The sequence below is a fragment of the Cydia amplana genome, chromosome 23 (genome assembly GCF_948474715.1).
Source record: "Cydia amplana chromosome 23, ilCydAmpl1.1, whole genome shotgun sequence".
In the NCBI taxonomy this organism is placed as follows: domain Eukaryota; kingdom Metazoa; phylum Arthropoda; class Insecta; order Lepidoptera; family Tortricidae; genus Cydia; species Cydia amplana.
The window spans coordinates 9,260,072-9,283,101 of NC_086091.1; the positions used below are offsets into that span (position 1 = coordinate 9,260,072).

General features: G+C 38.4%; 1 protein-coding gene across 9 annotated transcripts in view; it reads left to right on the top strand.

Moving 5' to 3' along the window:
- The window catches only part of LOC134658792 (uncharacterized), a 78,019-nt gene that overhangs the window by 21,037 nt on the left and 33,952 nt on the right, over nt 1–23,030 (top strand). For all 9 annotated transcript variants that reach the window (XM_063514441.1, XM_063514440.1, XM_063514445.1 and 6 more), the window contains exon 2: nt 6,518–7,299. In XM_063514441.1, the coding sequence (XP_063370511.1) occupies nt 6,685–7,299 (615 nt within the window). In that variant the 5' untranslated portion in view covers nt 6,518–6,684. The remainder of the gene's footprint in view (nt 1–6,517; nt 7,300–23,030) is intronic.

The following is a 23,030-nucleotide window of genomic DNA, read 5'->3' on the forward strand; positions in this document are numbered from 1 at the left end:
TAGTTCAACCCGTTACTTAACTTTTCGTGCCAAGTGTGGTTACATTTTTGAAACCTTATTTTTAGAAAATTAGATATATTACAGATGCGACCAATTTCGCACAAATCTTAGCCCCGACTTGACAACGTCGGACACTGAATCAAATTTACATTTTTTTTACACTTATTAATTAACCTCTGTATTCTCAACACGCTTTTCTGCACCGTGCCAAGCCATTTCAGACCTTATCACCAGGGTACAAAGTCACAGGGTTAAAAAATCAAGTTTTAATAGGTTATGCCCAGCGAATTTGTACTCTGTTATGAAGGAACAAGGTTGGGAATGCATTTATAGGCGTCCGATATCGGGTGACCGCATAGTGATGTCATTTGGGCAAGGTCGGACATGCTCGGGACAAATTTGTTTAATATAATTTTAGTAATAATTACACCGCCAATTAAATTAATGGTTACTATAGTCATGTTGGTCACTGGGTTCGATTCCCGGTAAGAGCAGTTTTATTTATTTTTAATAAGTGAACCGTGAAGAAATTGGAGGCCGGTACGACTTTGGAGCTTTTATGTCTACCGTTCTCTAATTCTCCCTCAATTGCTCAAGGTTAACTGGAAGAGATCCCTGAAAGGGATAAGTTCGCCTTTGTACTAAAGAACACACTTTCATGTTTTATGTTTATTTTTGTACAATAAAGTATTTTACTACTACTACTACTACTACTACGACCTTACAATGTTGATGTTAATCTCATTTCATTTTGAGAAAAAATCTCCTTATGCTTAGGTAGGTTTATCTTTATTTTGTTGTTTTTAATTATTTTCTGTTTATCTTATTTTTTTCATCTTATTGTCCTGTCCTGTAATGTGTATGTATGCTTTATGGAATAAATGTCTTTCTTCTTCTATATCTAATATTGGCCTGTTAGAAGCAATGCAATACAAGAAGTTTAGGGTTCGTAAGTCTGAGGTGATGTGAATGCCCCTTACATTACATACAAAGTCCTTTCAGTTGCCCCCTTTGACCTATATGCTCTTTGTTAAAGTAATGAATGAACGTGCTCATTGCGACAGATGGACAGAAAGTAGGTAAGTAAAAAGTTCACAGTTGTTTTCACCAGCAGACCAGCTATCAATAAGCTATCATGGTCGCATTTTTATCACCCTGTCATGCCATGCGTCACTTTCGCACTTACATATTTGTTAGAACGTGACAGCCATGGTCCATGGTGACAAATGATAAAGAGCCGGCCATCTTAGCCCTACAGGGGTATCAAAGGTTAGTCACCAGGGGTTTTTAAACAAACGGCTTTTAAAACAAATAACTATATCATATGTTATAGGCTTGAATCGGCTTGACAGTTGACACCCGGTAATTGTACGAGGTGGAAAGGTCAGCAAATATTAGAGAATCGCAGACGATGAGTCACGAGGGCGCCGCGTGCCGGGCACACGCGATTAATTTGTTGCTCCTACTATTGTTTATTACGATAATTAACCTAATAATTATAACATGGAGAGGAGTTGTTAGAGCTATATGCTCCAGGGGTGGAAATGAAACATGCATAAGACGCGAGTTGGCACAGTGGCTGTTAACAGCCACTGCGTAAAAAGCGGCGCACACCTCTCGACTCTCGACACCCCCGAGCCGCTAACACCGGTGTTGCTCCTGCGGGCGCAGCACGGATCCATTTTTATCGCATATCACTATGCGCGTCCCTTTCGCACTTACATACTTGTTAGAACGTGACAGGCATGGTGACAAGCGATAAAAACGCGACCGTGCTACGCCGCCTGGTCGTCTTCACGACGGTAGTTTCAGGACTTTCAGGGGCCCATCTAGTCAGCGCCTTGAACATCTGATCACTACATAGTATAAAACAAAGTCGCTTCTCTGTCTGTATGTATGCTTAGATCTTTAAAAATACGCAACGGATTTTGATGCGGTTTTTTTAGGGTTCCGTACCCAAAGGGTAAAAAACGGGACCCTATTACTAAGACTTCGCTGTCCGTCCGTCCGTCCGTCCGTCCGTCCGTCTGTCACTAGGCTGTATCTCATGAACCGCGATAGCTAGACAGTTGAAATTTTCACAAATGATGTACTAATAATAAAATAAAATAATTATTTAAGGGGGGCTCCCATACAACAAACACGATTTTTTTGCTCTATTTTTTGTTGATGGTGCGGAACCCTCCGTGCGCGAGTCCGACTCGCACTTGGCCGGTTTTTTAATAGATAGAGTGATTCAAGAGGAAGGTTTATGTATAATTTGTTAACCCGTGCGAAGCCGGGGCGCGTCGCTAGTTATTAATATGTTAATTAGTATGTATTCTCTGCATATTGCTCCATTATCAGTCAGGTCACGGGTCTGTTTTACGAAACTTAAGGCGAGCTGGAGGTCAGGAGGAGGTCTAAAGTCTACAAGAGAGACTAGTTTGGGCTGCCTTGGATGCAAGAGGAAAAGTTTTCGTGTTGTCCTATTTAAAAATACTTAATTTAAATCTACATTTTACCTTGTAAAACTAGGGTAATTCGCCAGTAATTGGCCACTGTTAGTAATTGGCCACCAAATGAATTCTATTCACCTATAAACAGAATTCATTTTAGTATAAGGTTTCAATAACTCGGCTGGCGAAGTTATTGAAAACAATAACTAGCCACCTTATACTAAAATGAATTCTGTTTATGAGTGAATAGAATTCATTTTTAGTTTAGGGTGGGGTGGCCAGTTACTAAAAGTGGCCAGTTACTGGTGAATTACCCTATAACTTTTTAGTGAAGAAGGTTTTTTTTACGACTTCAATTTTTTCCATAAGATCCATAATGAAAATATGTACATAATAAGTAGTTCAGTAAGACCTACACATTCACCTCGAAGAGAGCATGATTACGAAAGGTTGAAAACGAATGAATAAAGTTTTTATTTATCTAAAATCACCATGTATAGCTTTCTAAATTCGAGAAGCAACATGCAGTTTTATTAGCAATTGCAATAAAAGTTAGACGTAGATAAGGTAAACGTACTGGTGCTCGACGCGGTCCCAGTACATGTCATCTTGAAACTTAAGTCATTGTCAATAGAGGTGACAGCAGGGTGTCATCTATTGGGTATTAGCATGTCGAGCACTAGTACGTTTACCTTATTTAACTAGGTATAGAAGAAGGTAAAGAAGGAGATATCCAAATGTGGAGCTTCTAGTCTGCTAACAATCAGTTTATCAGCTGATAAACTAATAAATAGGTCAAGCCATTGCCATTACAGTCGCGGTTGGCCGAGTACTGAAGATGTATCGATCGGTACGTAGACAATGGACGATTAGCTTATAGCTTATGGCGAGCATTTGCATGATAGAGCTATTCATTTGAAATGTAAGTGGGTTACTAAGCTGTTGTAATACTCGAATTATAAATCGATATAATTAAACTTTATTTCGTTATATCTGGCATTTAAATTAATCAAACATGCATTTTTGTGATAGTTTTAACCTTCTAAGACCCTACGTACAAATTTTTGTACATATTCCAAAAAATATTTTAGTTTGTAGCTAAGGGTTCCAAATTCAAAAACAAAACAAATGCTTCTGGGTCTCAGGAGGATAAGAATATAACGTGATTAACGTGGCACAAGAGTTCTTCTATGAAACTGTGTTACTAAACTACGAGTATTATCGCCCGGCTGACGGGACTGAAAAACAACAAGAAACAGAGTTAGACCAAGCTAAGTCGGCAGCGATTTTTATAGCCCAGACTGCGCAAGTGTTATTTTCAACGTCAAACTTCTATGAAATTATGACGTTTAAATAACATTTGCACAGTCTAAGCCAGTGGTTCCTAACCTGGGAGTAATTACCCCCGTGGGGTTAAAACTGGTATTTTACGGGGGTAATAAGCTAACCTAATATACAGCAAACATACACGTTTTATTTTTTATTACCATTGGGAGGAGGGGTAAAATCAGGTTCCCTAGTTAGTCATAGGGGTGACCGGACTGAAAAGGTTAGGAACCACTGGTCTAAGCTATCAAAATGCACTTTGTCTGGCAAGTCACATGGCGGGTAACGCTCATGTGCAAAGACATGGCAGTACTTACTGTAACACTATTATTCGTGTCATTAACGTAATAACCAACTAATCATGTCTAACGACTTCAATCATTTGCCATGCCTGTTAAGTGTTAACCGTGTTTCTGCCGCATCACACGTAACAGCCGCAAGCCGTATCAGTAATTGGAGAACCGTATTCATTAACTTTGTTAAGAGTTAAGAGTCTCTCGACCCTAGCCGCCTCCATACAATCGTATAGTTACGCCCTTATTTTAAAATGGCATGCTGAAATGACACTGGCGGCAGGTACGCTGACTAAGATGGTACTATCGCGTAGGTATACATTTTACTCTCACATTTTAGCTTAAAATTTACCCGACGTTTCGACATTGTCCTAGTGATTCAAGAGAAAGACTGGTCAAAGTCGTCAGAAGTGACTTACGGTAGTAAGTTGGTGTTACCTAGACTAATGATATGCTTAAACTACCATTTGTATACCTTAAGTCATCACTAATAAGGCTTATAAATACTTAGCCGCGTCTTCCGTACCATTACGAGACTAGTAGTTATCTCAAGGAAACTGTCAAGGTACACTAATTATTTAGCTGACTACTCGTATAGAGGCATCTGAACACACCATATTACGTATAGAAATGTACTTACGATTCCCACCGAACGGGCGGAGTCGGAGCGCACTTTACGGCCACAAGCCGGTTGGCGGACGCGGACTGCTCCGGACGGACTCCATCGCTTATGCCATACATATAATATAATGTATAGGCACATTAAAAATGCGCTCCGGCGCGGCCCGACTCCAGCCGGTCGGTGGTAATCGTACTAAACGCAAATGTCCTAGATTCAGATTCAGAATTTTTTTTTATGGTTTTGAACTGGTTTTGACACGACTGAAGATTGCTCACGCTTATTGGTGCATGCGAAATGAGTCGAAAGTCGTCCGTGAGATGGGCGCCAGTCAGCAAGACGAATCAAGGTCGTGTCAAAACCAATTCAAAACAAATAGTTAAATCTGAACATTCTGTTACTTCTTCATGATTCAACGGCTGTTTTAAAACAGTTATTATAAGTAAAATTTGATATGGAGATAATGAGTCCTGGGTAGAGATAATTTTGTTCACAAAAATCATCATTATCCTAGCAAGCTTGCAGTCCAGAGGCCTTTAAAGAGGTCTCTCGTTCATTATTTTGGAGCATCAAAATTGCATTTTTCTTGGCAAGTTTTGATTTCTGAGGGTCTACCGCGAAACACGAAAATCGAAATTTCTTTATCTGCTTTTCTATCGTTCGAATATGCAAGAGTGATAGATAGGCAGATAACGAAATTTCGATTTTCGTTTCCCGGTAAGCCTTCTGGGTGGCTAGAGGGATATACATACACAAAGTAGCGGGCAGTGGCTAGTATTATTCACAGGATAAAACGTGCAGGCATCGCGACACACGTGTCGTTGCCGTGCTATGATCGGGTTGTAAAGAACTCTAAAAATCGCCGAAAGTAAAGGCGACTTTCTATTGGTACGGTTTATTACCAGACGGCACGTCGAATATAATTCACATTATTTCAGAATGTCATTATAAAAATGAGAACTTAACTTTGATTGAATGCTAGGCTAGGAAATTAATGTACGAAAACTAGTACATATATCAGGTAGGTACGCAGAAAATATAGTATTTTTTAGAAAGCTTGATGACATTTCCATGCAATTTATAACCTGAAAACGCAAAATATCGCAAAATTGCGTGGTTTGACACGCTCGCTCGTACTGGTTTTATTAGTGCGAGCGAGACGTATAGAAAGTAAGTTACGCAGACGTTAGCGAATATGTCAGTGTCAAGCTCGTGGTTGCCGTACTGTTTGAAAAATACTAAAATATTAAACGTGATCGCATTATGCTGGTCCTACTGTGTAGCCTACTGTATTTGGCTTGCTTTTCTTAGAGACTTGTATTAGGGTAAGGTACCTACTCAGTTGGTCAGAAATGGCAGAAATTTGCAGCTGGTAGGATCCAACTTCCATCGACTGCTACTTTAACTATCTTGCTATGAATAATATAATAATTATAGATTTTCACTTGTGTAATTATGTGATGGATGTCCTTATTGTCCTGCTTAGTAGTCAGTTACTCAAGGACCTCAAGGTTAATTATTATGACTATAATTATTATAAATAATTATTGTTAATCGATTTAATGATCGTATTGTAATACAATACAAAATAAATAGTTATACTTTTTACTATATTATTGCTCAAGACAATAAAAATAACAGTGGAGATAGATAACAGTCGGTGTAATATTTTATAGGGCAAAGGGCAATTCGCATTATAAGGCAAAAATGATCACCCTGTAACATCTTCTTGTATTTCTTATGTAAGAACATATAATTTTTAGGACTATGAGATAGCAATGATGATTGAATTCTATGACATGGCAATGAAGTATTCTAACGCAGTTTTTCATTTGTTTCAGCCTCAAACAATGTCATCTAAGATCACGAACAGAAACAACATTTAAACACGAACGAACGAACGACCAAACATACTATTAATACTGTGTTCATTGTTTAAAATGAACGCGCCCTAAGAGAAAGAGACGGAGCTGGTTCTCTAAATAGCGCGTTCGGAAATAGAAAAAAAATGGCCTCAGTTGGTGGCGGGACGGCGGCGGGCATAGAGCGCTCGTGGTGGACGACAACATGGAGTGCCATGGCTGACCTTGCCGAGGCGGTCGACGATCTGATATGCAGCTTCGATTATATGGACACAGCCATGGATAACCTAGTCATGCTTATCTTCATCTGGCTACTCTTCTCCATAGTTCTTCTCGGCATAGCCAAATGGGCATACGGCCGCTACAAACCGAAAGCTGTTGAACCAGAAAAGCCGAAGGAAGAACCGAAAACAGCTAAATCTACGGCCACTGAGATCGTTAACAGCGCTGATGCGGTGTTGGCGACTACTGCTAAAGTTAAAAGTGCTGCGTTTAACTCGTTCAAGCCTAAGCCTAGTGGGTTTGTGCCAGCAACGCCTCCCAACAAGCGTCGTCTAGGACGCATGTCACCAGGGCCCGAGGCTTTGCACAAGAAGCACCAAAGCATCATAGTACCGACGTGCACGGGCCCGGACCCGCCGAGCGTGCAGTGGGTGAACGACTTGTTGACGTGGTTATATAATGATCTGGTTATTGTGAACGAACTAGTGCAGCAATGGATTGTGTCCATGAACGAGTTCTCCAAAAAGTCCGTGGAGGAGGTAAGGGATTTAATTTTGCCACCTAATTTTGTTACTAGGTCTACCACTTAGCGCCACTTGCAACATTCCACTAACCCGGGGTTAACCGGTTAAACCCGGAGTTACCATGGCTACCACAATTTGAAACTGGGTTAACGGTTTAACAGGTAAACCCCGGGTTAGTGGGATGGTGCAAGTAGCGCTTAGGGCCACCTAAGTTATTTGAGCACACTAGCGTCATTTGAGTGTGGCGTCTAGTCAGCGCTATGGTAAATGGCGTCACTGTGCAGTTGCGCCAACGTTGCGTCGAGCAGCAGCCATAGAGTGGACTAGACGCCGATCAAGTGATTGGTAAGAGTAAAGAAGTTCCGCGGTTTTCTGGCAGAAGGTAGCTGTTATTGAATTAAAACTAGTGTTTATATATTAAATTTTTACTTAACAGCAACCCAGCTTCATGCAACCAAGTCTTCAGACTGACGGTAACTGACCATATAACTTCTTAACAACCACCTCAGTTAAATGGTAGACCTATAAATTGCCACTAAACGCATTTCTTTGACTGCTGAAATCATTGAATTTGACAGAAGTAAATGTGGAAGTGTGTGTACCTATATGGTGGGTGGGTATTTTCATAAGAATTTGACATTCATGCTGACACTTCCACACATTGTCACTGTAAAGTCTAGGCAGAGTTAGCTTAGTCTGACTCTATCTTTATGTTTATCTAACATCAGATATTCGCATTTAAATGTAAATGTAGGTAGCAATGCATGACACTGCCCCGAACATTCAATTTTGATGTGGACAACATGTAGTATTCTGAGAAAACGTGTTTGAGCAGCTAAAATTCATTTCAAAAGTTTACGAGGAAAAACTTAAAAAAAAAACTCACTACTCACAGTATTTAAATGGGTTTATTCGAAGTTTAGTGATTTGAAAACTTTGTCAATAAAAATACAATTAACTAACTTCACCTAATCGTTCCTCCAGTCCATAATAAATTGAAAAAGTTTTAAAGCTAAAAATGCCACTTTATTGTGTTTAAAAACCATTTGCTTAATTGTTGTACATCTCCCACGATAGTTCTTTTTGGAATAAATTCAATATTTATTAATAGGTATTCGTCCTTGTTTTTAAACGCTGATTAATTATAACGATTTAAAGCTTAATAGGCTACTGGTCTTTACAGAATACCTACATATATCTACCCTAATTATCTTCAAAAAAGTTTGTACATATTCATGTATGTATTTGTCTAATATAGTCTGTGCGGAAAGAGAAGAGTCGTGGAATGTATGGGGGTTAATACATTCCACGATTCTTCTGTTTTCAAACAGACTCTACTTGATTTATAGTTTAAAATGATCAGCTTGTCAATGCAAATTATATTAAGCAGATTTTGACGACTTTTACGTGTTTATTAAAGGTTACTTTTTTATATGATCAGCAAAATAATACTAACCTAACCTAACCTAAAAACGAACTGCACAGGAAAAAACTAATATCACAGCAAAATTGCATTCTGCTGTGCAAATCAGAATTTTTGATTGACGTATTTTATTTGAACGACGATTAAAAATATCTCTTTATTAAATAGTTCCGTACTTATTTCCAAATCTTGTGGCTGTTTAAATTCGCCATCGTATTTTCTCGGAAACATATTCGTATTTGTCATGTTACTTCACTTCAGTCAACCTCAATACTTTAAGTACTATTGACTGACTGAAATAACATAACATGCGTTTCCGTGAAAATACGATGGCAAAGGATTATTCACTACTTACATCTATAAATACTGCACTTTGAGAATGCGCAAGCGTTTGCATTGCTTATCTACACATGACGCAACTGTTAGCTTATCTATGGTGCTCAACACCGTATAGGTTACATTCTAGATCTCACGGCATTGTCGTGCCGTATTGTGGCCTGCTGCATAGTCGCGCGAAATGTCAACGTCCTATTTATGCATATATGTACTTAGTATATAGGTCAGCGACACCAACCAAGCAGGGAACCAAGGGACCTAGCCAAGATGACAATCATACACCGACAAGCGCCAAACTAAAAGAACAAATGAACGACAGATTTTACGAAAACTCACGTGACTATTTCCATACATTATTTAAGTTTTGATTGACCTTTTCTAGCAACGATAGAAAACGAAGCTTCGGAATCTCCGGCCCGGACACGGCCCAGTCTAACGTGAGTTACGTGAGTCATCCTTTAGGTATACCTATTTCAGCCGGAACGCTAAATGGATTCCCATTAGCATACTATTTCTAACCATCACGAAACACCGAAACTTACTCTATTAAGTACATAAATAAATGTCTACTAAACTCTCTCCATAAACACGTTACGAAACTCTGAAATGGTTTCAAAGACAAACTGAAATAAATGAACAAAATAACTTCCCGGCATTTCCTGTAGAGTGTAGATCAACAAATCTTATATATAGCTGTCTAAACTAAATAAGACTTTATGCTTTTGTAATAGAGTTTTTATTTGCTTGGGTGGCAATCTTGGCTTCCGTATTATTAGGTCGTGTAAAAAATCTAGATCAAGAACGTATAGTTTATGGTTAACTTATGTAAATCGAGGTATTATTGTCGTGGCTCCGAATATTTGGATCAAGCTAAGTTTGTGTTTGAAAGGTAAAAATGGTAAAATATGTATTTTGAGTTACGTTTTCCTGAAGTTTCGCATGTCCTGTTTGTTTCTCTATGGTTACCTATCTCTACACTGTGCTTAATTCTTAATTATTGTAGGTACCTGTGAAGCTAGATACTGCTGTGCTGTGTGCTGTGGACTATAATAGCTTTAAACATTTTTGCTACTACGAGGTCGAAAATCGGTTTGTTTTTTTTTTTTTTTTTTTAAATTAGATAATCCATTCCAAACGCTTTTGACTTCCAGGATAAGCACGCTTTTGTGTTATAGTTATACTACATACTTAGCGTTAACTCAGTGTCAAATTGTAGCCATGGTAACTCCAGGTTTAACCGGTTAACCCCGGGTTAGTGGAAAGTTGCATTTGTGGCCCTTATGGGCTAAAATGTCATTGCTGTTACTTTGTTGTTAGTTAATATCCTCGAGTTGTAAAAAGAAAATGGCGAGGCATTTTTTTTTCAAAGCTAAGTACATAAAAGCTGTGCTTACTGCTTACCTAACATATAACAAAGGTTAACTGAAACAACAATGTTAGCAACACAACACATCATGTAACAGTAGTAAAATAGAAACTACTTTAATAAGCAAAACTCATAAGTCTCATAACCCACTCCCCTTAGTCGGGTAATAAAGTGGCCACGTGCATACCAGTCAGATTTACTGAGCTTGTTTACTGAAGACATATCTGCTTTATTTGCGAGAGATGATTTGTTTTTTCGATGTGCATTTGTTTTAGTAACCATCTTATAGGGCTCATTTAGACGGCGCGCGAACTCGTATACGATCTTAAGTTACATTGCGGGCCATTGAGGTTACGCCAATTCAGCCGACCGATAAAATGACGCAATGTAATGAAACTCGCATGCGAGTTCTCGCACCTTCTAAATGATCCCTAGGATTTGGTAGCTAATAAGTTAGCATTGTCCATATTAAATATGGTCAGTCGCCAGGTATCCAGCCCAATTGCACGTGAGAATATTTCCAAGAGATTAATTTGAGAAATGATTTACCGATTGTTCACAAAGTCGTAACGCTAAGCATATCCGATTTCCCAGGATACAATTGACTATAAAGTCTAACAATGCTGTGAGCAATTGGCGTTCGGTTTTATAGCGTAATGATGGTAATGACTTTATTGATTCATTACTTCTTTGTCTGCGTTTGCAACTCCACCGAAAGCGTCTATTTTCGACCCGCTTCGCCGAAAGAAGTTGCCGCTTTTCGGCTCCGTCGAACAGAAAATTTTTAAGTCGGCCAGTAAATAAGAAAGCCTCAGATCATACATGTATGTTACATGTTACAGAGATACATCTGATCTGAGAGATTTCTTATGTTAAATGGTAATCATACGAGTCATACGACAATGATAACAATCCCGCTATAATCCTAGCCCATTCATACAGCATATGGCCGTTCCAGGCGGCTTGCGCCTCGCGAACCAACTACCAAGTCGCCACATCGTACGATATTTGCTTTAGATTGCGCACTTAGTTGGTACAACTTAGACAAGATTCATATAGTGTGGTGTAGTGTATAGCAGACAATCGTAGTCGCCGCGCCACGCGCAACAAGACGCTATTACGTAATGTGCGCTGTGCGTTGCCAAAATGCGTTGGCTGTTGCCAGGGAGACGCTTATACATAATGTCTCTAACCCACCTAATAATTAATAAGCACCACATTACCATAGTTTCTTGAAAAAAACTTGGTAGTTTCATCCAACGGTCGAAGCGTTCTTGAAGGAAAACAAAAGCAAGCAGATTTAAATCAGGAATACAAAGATGGATCAATGGAAACCTCTTATACCAATGAAACAGTGCACTAAATTGCATTCATAAACACTAGTTATGTCATCATCATCAACTTAAGAGTTATCCTCTTGTCGGTGGAGTATCTTCCAGCATTCCCTATCTTGCGCCAGCTCTTTGACTTCTTGATACGACACGACCTCTAATTTTTTCTTTCACTTGTTCTAAAAAGCTGCGTCTGAGTTTTCCTCTACCCCGCTTGCGTCCTATCCGCCCTTCCATGATAGTTTTAAGAAGTCATGTCGTAGGGGTAAGGGTAAAAACGGGACCCTATTACTAAGACTCCGCTGTCCGTCCGTCCGTCCGTCCGTCTGTCACCAGGCTGTATATCACGAACCGTGATAGCTAGGCAGTTGAAATTTTCACAGATGATGTATTTCTGTTGCCGCTATAACAACAAATACTAAAAACAGAATAAAATAAAGATTTAAGTGGGGCTCCCATACAACAAACGTGATTTTTGACCGAAGTTAAGCAACGTCGGGCGGGGTCAGTACTTGGATGGGTGCCCGTTTTTTTGCTTGTTTTGCTCTATTTTTTGTTGATGGTGCGGAACCCTCCGTGCGCGAGTCCGACTCGCACTTGGCCGGTTTTTGCTTCTATTAGCGACAGTGTTTAGGATATAATTATGTAGAAGGATCTAAAAATAGTTATGTACCTGCTCGTAGCTTTTAGGTACTCATTGGACCATAAACACCGGAATACTATGTGTTTATATAAAGGCTCGCCCAACATAATTATTTGCATAATGTGTTCAACATTCATATTTTATGTTTGTTATTAAACAACCAATGCCGCAAGCGCATTGAAGAGTGTTGACAATGCATTAAAGGTCATGTTATGTCCATTAGCTAAATAAAGGTTAGATTCGGATTACATCTGCAACAGCGTTGCTGATGCAGCGTTGATATTGACACGATCATTGTCAATTTGCTTGATAAGTTTAGTGAATCATTGAAAGTTTTAAAAACGACAGACGACAGCGATACGTAGGGTTGCCAACCGTACTATATTATATAGTATATTGTACTATATTTTGTCTCTCTGTACTATACTTTTGGAAAAATATATAGCACGCTAAAATACTATACTTCCGATTAAACGTATATTACAATGTTTAGTATTTTATCTAAAAGTACTATATTTTTTTGAAATGTACCTGCCTTATTCTGGAAAATACTATATTCCACCAAAAAATAGTTCTTTGGCAACCCTAGCGATGGCAACGACAGGATTGACAGTGTAAACCATTTCTCGCTACTGCAACGCTGCACCAGCAACACTGCTATTAACCAGCTGCAGTTGCCACCAGAATGGCACCATAAGTAGGTACCTATACAATAATAAGACTTAAGATGGCATCTCGTGTGACCAGAATGACAATATAGCGTAACTAAATTATACACATGAAGGAAAACATGGAGGAAAATATTTAAATTGAGAACCCTTGACTGTGGACAGTGACTGACTCATCAACGTTTTTGCTAAAACCTACGATATATTATGGATTGCAGGTAGGTAACCTGCATGACTGTCTTTTAAGAAGTTCAACAACTGTGTATTTAGTATTGTCTGACCGAAGTTTTGGTTTCAGTTTCGTTGTCGGTAGGTTTATGCATAAAAATGATCTTTCGGCCAAACGTTCGGCTTCGGCCGAAACTAGAGCACAACCGAACTAGTATTTAGTAGTAAGGTACGAGTATAAGTAATAGTAGACGTGGCCGTATTCCTATTCTTTCTTATTTTATTATTCTTAGAACCTAAACACCTATATTTTTTAAGGCTTTTCAAGTTTACGATGCGTGCCCCCCACTGAGTATTCCTAGGAATACCCAGCCAGCCGTGACAGCCAGACGTGATAGTATTTTGGCCAGCTAAAATACTAAATATCACGTCGACGATCCCACTAATTTTTGTCGTCTCCCTATTGATGAATTTATCATACATGAAAAGATGACACATGAATTCTCATGATGTAATGAAAATGGCATTCGGGATGTGGGTGAGCGCTCAAACAGATGCACGTAACGTTTTTTGCAGCAGTTGTGGATTAAGGATGACTTACGCTACGACGAGGCCCGAGGGAGTAAAAAACCGGCCAAGTGCGAGTCGGACTCGCGCACGGAGGGTTCCGCACCATCAACAAAAAATAGAGCAAACCAAGCAAAAAAACGGTCACCCATCCAAGTACTGACCCCGCCCGACGTTGCTTAACTTCGGTCAAAAATCACGTTTGTTGTATGGGAGCCCCACTTAAATCTTTATTTTATTCTGTTTTTAGTATTTTTTGTTATAGCGGCAACAGAAATACATCATCTGTGAAAATTTCAACTGTCTAGCTATCACGGTTGGTGAGATACAGCCTGGTGACAGACGGACGGACGGACGGACAGCGAAGTCTTAATAATAGGGTCCCGTTTTTACCCTTTGGGTACGGAACCCTAAAAAACATATAGGCAAACATGAATATGAAATAGCAATTTAGCTTGTATTGCAAGCAAAGCAATGCAACGTTCTCGGGGCCGTAAAACACGGTAACTACTCTGTTCTGGCCAGCGACCTGGAATTCGCGTTATGACACTTTTATGGCCGTTTTACGACGACATTATGACGGTTAAATTTTGCCAAAAGTCGTGCCGGGATACGGATGTGACTAGGCACAAAAAATATTGAAGGAAATCATGATTTTTCTTGTAAGTAGTAATAAATATCGATAATAAATCGTTTCGAATAAAACACTTTCAAGAATTTGATTCGTTAATGACGACGAAATTTTAATTCCCTTTTCGGACCAGTTACCAGAGGGGCTACCTCTTTTACTCCAATGAAGGCGTAATTAGAGTGATAGAGAAAAATGCCCGCAATTTGCGAAATTCGCTTTTCGCGGTAGCCCCTCAGATAACGTGAAAACGCTCTAAGGGCGGTGAAAAATGTTTAGGATTTTTTAAAGCCTGAATAGACCTAGTCACGGGAGGAGACTAGTACCTAAATACGTATTTAAAGGATGACTCACGCTAGACCGGGCCAGGGCCGGGCCGGAGCTTCGTTTTCCATGGAAAGCACCACGTGATCACCGATCAGCCGTCATAGAAAATGACATGTCGGACGCCCGGGCACGATCCGGTCTAGCGTGAGTCATCCTTTATGGCAATTACTAGCGACCCGCCCGGCTTCGCACGGGTTAACAAATTACATATAGGTACATAAACCTTCCTCTGGAATCACTCTATCTATTAAAAACAACCGCATCAAAATTATTTAAAAATCCGTTGCGTGGTTTTAAAGATCTAAGCATACATAAGGACAGACCTACTGTATTCCTACCGAAAATTAGAGAAACACATACATACAACAATAAAAGATTTCATCCGCGCTGCAGACTCCGTGAATCTGGGTCAATGCGGGAGATTTCAAATTTAGAACGCGGAACCACTGCGCCGCGGCGGTATGCACTATCAAAACAAACTGCTATAACTAAAACTGAGTCTAGATCTTGATTTTATTAGGCATACGGCATACTAAGTTGTTCGGAACCAATGAACTTTTAGAAACTTATCTACGAGACTACGAGATATAATTTGATATTTACCAGTCCCAAGTAGAGATGGGCGGCGGGTAAATACCTGGGGTAGATATCGGGTATTTATCGGGTATTTACCCAATTCATAATTCATAATTCATAATTCGTTTATTGTCTGTAGAACATGGGTATATACAATGATGGAACATTAAAATATAGAATCACCATGGTCTTGCCATTAGGCGTACAAACAGTCAAACTTATAACTATAACTACTTATTACTACTTAATACATAAGTCATGCAGAATACAATATTTTTAAGTACATTATTAGTTAACAAAAGCGGTCTCATATGTTAAAATGTATCACAGAGGTACTCTTGAATGGAGTAATAGGCTTTTTTTGATAAAAAGTCATGCAAAATGTTCTTAAAACGTTGTAAATTATTACAGTCTGATAAGATGGATTTTGGGAGTTTATTGTACAATTTCGGTGCAATTCCAAAAACACTTTTAGAAAGTAAGGCCGTTTTGAATGGTTTTGCGTATATTTCTCCTTGATGTCTAATGCTATTAAGTTTTGTATATTGACCGATGTTAAGTTTTACGTGTATAGCTACTTCATAGATGAAAAGGCAAGGTAAAGTTAATATTTGATGTTTTATGTACAGGGGTTTACATGACTCTAAAAATTTTTCATTACATGCTGATCTAAGACATTTCTTTTGTGCTCTGAACGCTCTTTCCCTATCTGTGGAGTTTCCCCAGAATATAACTCCATACCGTAAAGTGGACGTTACATATGCGTGATACGCTGTAAGCACAGTAGCCTGATTAGCTACTTTCCTTAGGTTATATAAAGCGTAGGAATATTGGTCTAGTTTACTACATACTATATCGGTTTGATTTTTCCATGTCAATTTATTGTCTAAATGTAATCCTAAAAAGCGCGTCATTTCAGTTTCGTCAATCTGTGTATTCTTATAATTAATATTTAAATCAATTGTTTTATTAACTCTTTGTCTAAAATTCATTATTTGTGTTTTAGATAAATTAATTTTTAAATTGTTTTTGTCCATCCATTCAATTATCCTTTCAAGCGTTCTATTAATGTTCAATTGGTATGTCTCTAAATCTGAATCTTCTCCTGAGATAATTACTGTGCTGTCATCAGCAAAGAGTATCATAGGATATTCAACGGCTAGTGGGAGGTCATTAATATATACGTTGAACAGTAAAGGACCTAAAACACTACCCTGCGGTACCCCGCGTATTATTTCTTGTGTATCTGATGAAAACGTGAATTCAGTTTTACTGTCTAAGCATATTCTATTCACTTGAGTAATTTGTTTCCGATTTCTTAAATAGGATTTGATCAAATCGTAAGCGTTACCTCGTATACCATATCTGTATAGCTTACTTAACAATAATTCATGGTCGACGAAGTCAAAAGCCTTCGTCATATCCATGTATACTGCGCAGACTGGTATTATTTTGTCTACTTTTGCCATGATTATCTGTAGTAATTCATATATAGCCATGTTTATTGATTTGTTTTTCCGAAACCCCTTCTGTTCTTTGGCAAATAGATCGTTCTTTTCAAAGTACGAACTGATATTATTATAAATAACTTTTTCAAAAACTTTTGAAAGTATTGATAATAACGCTATCGGTCGATAATTATTAATATCCAGTTTGTCACCTTTCTTATGGAGGGGTTTAATGATAGATGTTTTCAACCTGTCTGGAAATATCCCTTTTTCAATGCTTAAGTTTATTATGAAAGTCAAAGGTTTCAAGATAGTGTGCTTTACTTTTTTAATGACATTGGTTGTTAGTCCATCGATTCCTGTACTATGTGTATTTTTTAATGAATCTATAATTATACGGATGTCATCGCAAGTTGTTGGTGCCATGAATATTGAATTAATTGAATTAAACGTCATTGTATTATTAATTTTACTATTGTTATTATATTTATTACTATTATTCTCTAAATTCAGCTTGTCATTATTACTATTCAAAGATGCTAGGTTGATAAAATTATTATTAAATGCTTCAGCTATATCTTTTGGATTTGTGATAACTTTGCCGTCAACTTTTATTTTTTCGATAGTCTCCTTTGGGCGTCTCGTTTTCGGGTTGTTGATAATGTGCCAGGTTGCTTTTGATTTATTTTTAGAATTATTTATATAATGGTCGTTTTGCGATTTTTGTGTTAACAATATGATGTTTCTCAATCGACGGGAGTAACGCTGAAAGTTATTTTTATTGTTTATGTCTGGCTGCAATCTATATTTCCAGAGGAGATCTCGCTTCCTCTTACAACATTTTTTTATACCCTTACTTATCCATCTAGGGCGACTGTGCGAGGTTACTTTAATTTTTTTTAAAGGAAAACACATATTGTAAAATAGAGTGAATTCGTCCATGAAATAGTTAAATGCTATGTTGGGATCATCTGTCATATAAACTTCATTAAAACTGAGTTTTTCTAAGCACTCTACAAACTTAGACACATTTTCATCACTATAATCTCTCTTCACAACATACCAGTGAGAAAACCTACATGTTTTTTTGACCGGGCATCGCATTAACTGTGCTGTGTGATCAGATATAGCAAATTCTAACACCTCAGTTTTACTTCCGGGTACATTGTGTAGGATATTATCTATACAGGTATTACTACCAAGACGTGTCGGCTCTAGTACTCCTATTTTTAGATTGAAGCTCTCTAAGAGGCTTTTAAATAAAATAGATTGTTTCGTTCTTTGTAACAGGTCTATATTAAAATCACCGCAAACGATTACTTTTTTGTTTTTGTAACAGACTTTGGTTAGAATATTATGTAATTTATTTAGAAATACGTCTAATCTTGATAAGTTATTATTAGGTATTCTATATACACAGATTACTATGATCTTATGTTCTACTAGTTCTATACCCGAACATTCAATAATATTCGAGACGGAGGCTTGGGCAATATCTGGTAAAACTACATATTTATGGGTATTTCTGACTAGTATGCATGACCCTCCATTCCTGTTAGGCCTTGAGTAATGTGCAGCTAATTGATAATTACAAACAGCGAGATGTACTTCGTCACCAGATTTCATATTATGTTCCGTAATGCATAGTACGTCTACAAGCCTATTCGATTCCATTAATGTTTGTAAATGAACAGTTAACATATCCGCCTTATTTATAAGGCCGTTTATATTTTGGTGGAGTATATATACGGTGTTATACACGAAAAAGATTATCGTTTCCGCCGGTTGCGCCCTGATTGTTTGCTGGATTGTTGGCCGAAATGTTGCTGTGTTGTGCACTGTCCTCTGCCACAGGTGTGTGGTGAATTGTGATATTGCTGCGTCCTATGTTGTCTTCTACCTCAGATGTCTCACGAACTGTGATATTTTCCTCCTCAGATGGGCGTTTGTCCAACGAAGGTTGAATTATGTTGTTGAGCGTCGTAGGTGTTGCCGTTGATTGCACCGGAGGTATCGGTATGAATTCTTTACCATCAATAAATAGTTTATTATTACGGATGACAGCGTATTTTCCGCTTTCGCGGGCATTGTGGAGACAATCTCTTAGGTGTTGTCTATACTTTAGAGCGTGTCCATCTAGCACTTCCGAAATAGAATATCCAGTATTCCTAAATGCGTTAGAATTTTTCATGATGTAATTTTTCATGCGTCTGCTAATTAGCTCGATGACAAGAGGACGACGGTTTCCTCGTTTTCCGATTCGCTTTACACTTTCAATAAACCCGTTAATGTTAATATTTAACAAGTCGTAGAACATATTATTGAGTCGATAACATATGTCATCCTCGTTTTCATTGTAAAACTCATCCAAGCCATATAAAACGATTGTCCTGTGATTGTTATTATTATTTACATTCATCGTTTGATCCAGGCGCGTTTGTAATTCTTGTAGCTGTGTTTTAATGACTTTATTTTCCTGTTGTAACATATCTATTTGAGCGGTTGTTTCTTGCAATTGCAGTTCCAGATGATCTTGGCGACTAGTAAGCTGTAAGCTATGTTGGTTGAACTCGTGCTTGAGCTGATTGATTGTAGTGTTTATTTCTGATATAATTATCCTCTTCAGTTCATTTATAATTGAAATGTTGTTATTTCTAAGCTTAACATCTAATAGAGCGCCGATTTGTTCTAAGCTGTTGCCGCCGGTGCCGCTGGTGCTGCCGGTCATGCTGCAGGAATTTTGAAAGTTCCGTTGGGATAGTTGGAAGTTCTGAGTATCGTCCGAGTGGGTAAAGTTGATTTGGTCCATATGTAATAGATGATCTATAGACATGTTTGTTTCATTCAGGAATGTATTATTCAGTTGATCGTGCACCATCACCGGGTTGATATTATTTTTGCGTCGGGATGTAACATTTGTGCAGATGGAGCAGCGCCAGTCGCGTTTAATTTCATAATTTGCTCTCATATAAACGGCTGTGGTAATATGCAGACATTTGTAATGATAGTTTTCTTTACAAGATATACAACTCAATAACTCCGAGTTGTTGGCGATCATTAAACCACATTCGGAACAATTCATTATTATTCTGCGTCAATTACTTATTAAATCGAGTGTATAATCGATACTTAGAATCGATTCGCAGTTTCTGAACGAACACTGTTTTTTTTTTGTATTGGTAATATTAATTTAGCCTGTGCGGTTGGTAGTAGTGCACGCCTGTCAAGTGTGTCGTCCAATCAAAAATGAGTATGGCACATACGTAAGATTTGTTGTCAAACTTCGAAGTGAAACGGTCAGATGTTAATTCTTACCGGGATCTAATTTTGATGTTAATCCGTCTCAGCTAGATGTTTAATCCTTATAATATTGAAGTCCTTCGGCTATTATATCTTTTAAATTCACCAACACTGTTTTTTATATGATTTTACATGTTAATTTCGAATAAAAAGTCGCAGAGCTCCGAGTAATTTGTGTATGCTAGCCTGGGGTTGCCAGCAATCTACCCGGTATTTACCTTTTCTACCCAAATGAGTGGGTATAAATAAAAGTTGGAAACGGAGTAATCAATTGAATTGAGATAATGTAAATAACAGTTTTTTTGATACTCATGTAGTTCTATAAAATGTATAATATTTGTATTGACTAAGGAATTTGTCAAATGTTTAATATCTTAATACATACATTCTACAATACGTGTGTTTGTCACTCTACTCCTCTTAAACGGCTGGAACGATTGGGATGAAATTTTGTGTGTATATTTCAATGGGCTCCTGAAGGGTTGGGAAAACAAATGAACCCGGTAGGTGGCGCTGCTATCGGTATATAGCCAAATTCGATTTACTGAAACCGATTTGGGTGAAATTTTGTGTATATATTTCAACGGATACCTGGATTGTTTGAAAAAACTATTGGACCCGGTAGGTGGCGCTGCTGTCGGTATATCACCTAATTTTATTTAATGAAACCGATTTGGATGAAATTTTGTGCATATATTTCAACCGGTACCTGGATTGTTTGAAAACACTATTGGCTATAGATATGAGCGGCGCGCCGGCGCGCCGCCGCCGCCGCCGACAAAATTTTGTCGGCGGCGGCGGCGCCGTCAGTCATTTACATTTACCGCGAATTTAACCATTGCAAGCATGGTTAAACGTCTTTAAAAGGTATAAAATGGGGTTAGTTTTGAGATATTAAGCGTTTCCACGTCCAAATGTCCGGCCGTTGGCTTCGCATGGAAGAGCGTCGGAATCGGGTCTCAATTAAACTTGGCCACTGTTCAAATTTCAAGCTTTGCTCTTTCGCAGCTCAATCTTTGGCCTTGTATCGCTCGCATGGAATTAAGCCGCTATCTGAACCTGCAAGTTTTTGGCCCTGTTTGGAGCTCAACTTTCGGCCTGTTTTAAAACGCTTGAGCATTGGTCCTTATCCGATCTTAGCTCCATTGCAGCTCGGCCTTTGGCGTCGCACGAATGCGCCCGCAGGAAAGCTCCAGATCTTTAACACTATGGCTTCAGTCTTTATCGGCCTGCGCCCTCGCTCTGCTCTCTTGCAGCTCGGCCTCGCACAGAAGCGCGCCGCAATCGGCGCTCCAGGCGTTCGGCCGTCAGCCAAGCTTACACTTGACGTTAGATTCTTAGCTGTATGCTTACCTTCAGCTCATCCTCTGGCCTCGCATTGGGAGGCGTCGAGATCAAGTCTTCGGTGTTACATGGAGCTCGGCGTTGGGCCTCACTTTTTGACATAAATCGGTTTTGTTGAATCGATATTGGTTAATGACGGATCTCGATTTTCTTTGGACTGTCGACAAGACGTTTCCCTGATACAGTCAATCCGCAATTTTTAACTTAGCACAAAAGATAAGGGCCTCGCTAAGATCTTCCGGAGAGCCTCGCCAAGATTAAGACCGCCTCTGATGCCGCGCGATACCGCTTATCCACAGTTTATAAGATATCAATTTTTTCCGTACCATTATTCAATAAATTATCCTTGAAAATAAAAAATGCATTTATTTAATGACTTTCTTACAGCAAAGACATGTTTATTCGGTAAAATTTTGGTTTGAATTCTTTTTTCATTAATCGAAGGTGTTTCAAGGCCACGCCGCCATTTCGCCGCCACCGCCGACCAATTTTGACCGGCGCGCCGCCGGCGGCTAAATGCCTATCGGCGCTCATATCTAATTGGCTATATACCTATAGCAGTGCCACCTACTGGATCATATTGTGTTTTCAAACAATCTAGATACAGACAAAATTTCATCCATACCGGTTTCAGTAAATCAAATTTGGCCATATACCTAACGATAAAATTACTGTATTAAACAATAAATAAAATAAAATGTAGAAATATCAAATCCAAATTATGAAAATAATTTAAAAATAGTAGGTAAAAAAAAAAGGAAAAATATAAATACATAAAATAATAATAGGTACACAAATTAACAAAGAAATGTAGATAATATTACGGTATACAATAGCTTAATTAAATTAACATTCCTACAACACAAATTACACAAATCAGTGAACAAAATGCACTCGTCGAAAATTTTTTACATTAATTGTGTACAAAAAAGTTGTGTGATTGTGATTTGTGTACTTTATTTTAACTTATTTTCATATTTATACGATAATAATGCTGATATATCTTATTTATATAATAAATTTCTTCAATTATACGAACAAATTTTAAATACCCAACAATTTGGGTAGATACGGGTAAATATCGGGTAGATTGGGTAGTTTTGGGTATTTTCCCGGTATTTACCCGCCGGCGCCCATCTCTAGTCCCAAGAGTATTTATTTACTCGTACGTTAGGTACCTATACATTTTTCTAACCGTTTTTGCGGCTAATGAAATGATTGTTGATAAATGATAATCTAAATCATTCCTTGTCCAACCGTGTCGTGGCGGCTTGGAACCGTTTACCGGATAGTGTTGTGACTGCCCCCTCGGTCAATGTGTTTAAAAACAGATTGGACAATTGGCTTTTAAGCAATAAGTTAGACTGATGATTACTAGTGAAGTGATATGACTATACAAACTTTGAACTATATAACACTGGACACTGTGTGACATAGGCTCATCAGCTCAATAGCTGCTCGCCTATAATTATATAATAATAATAATAATAATAAATAAAAGGTTCGTGTCACGTGGCGGGTTATTATGTCATAATACACTCGTAAACTCGGTGGGCTCATCTCTAGTATAACTTCATACACAGACTTGTAGAAACTATACGTAATTGCGGGTCAAATTATG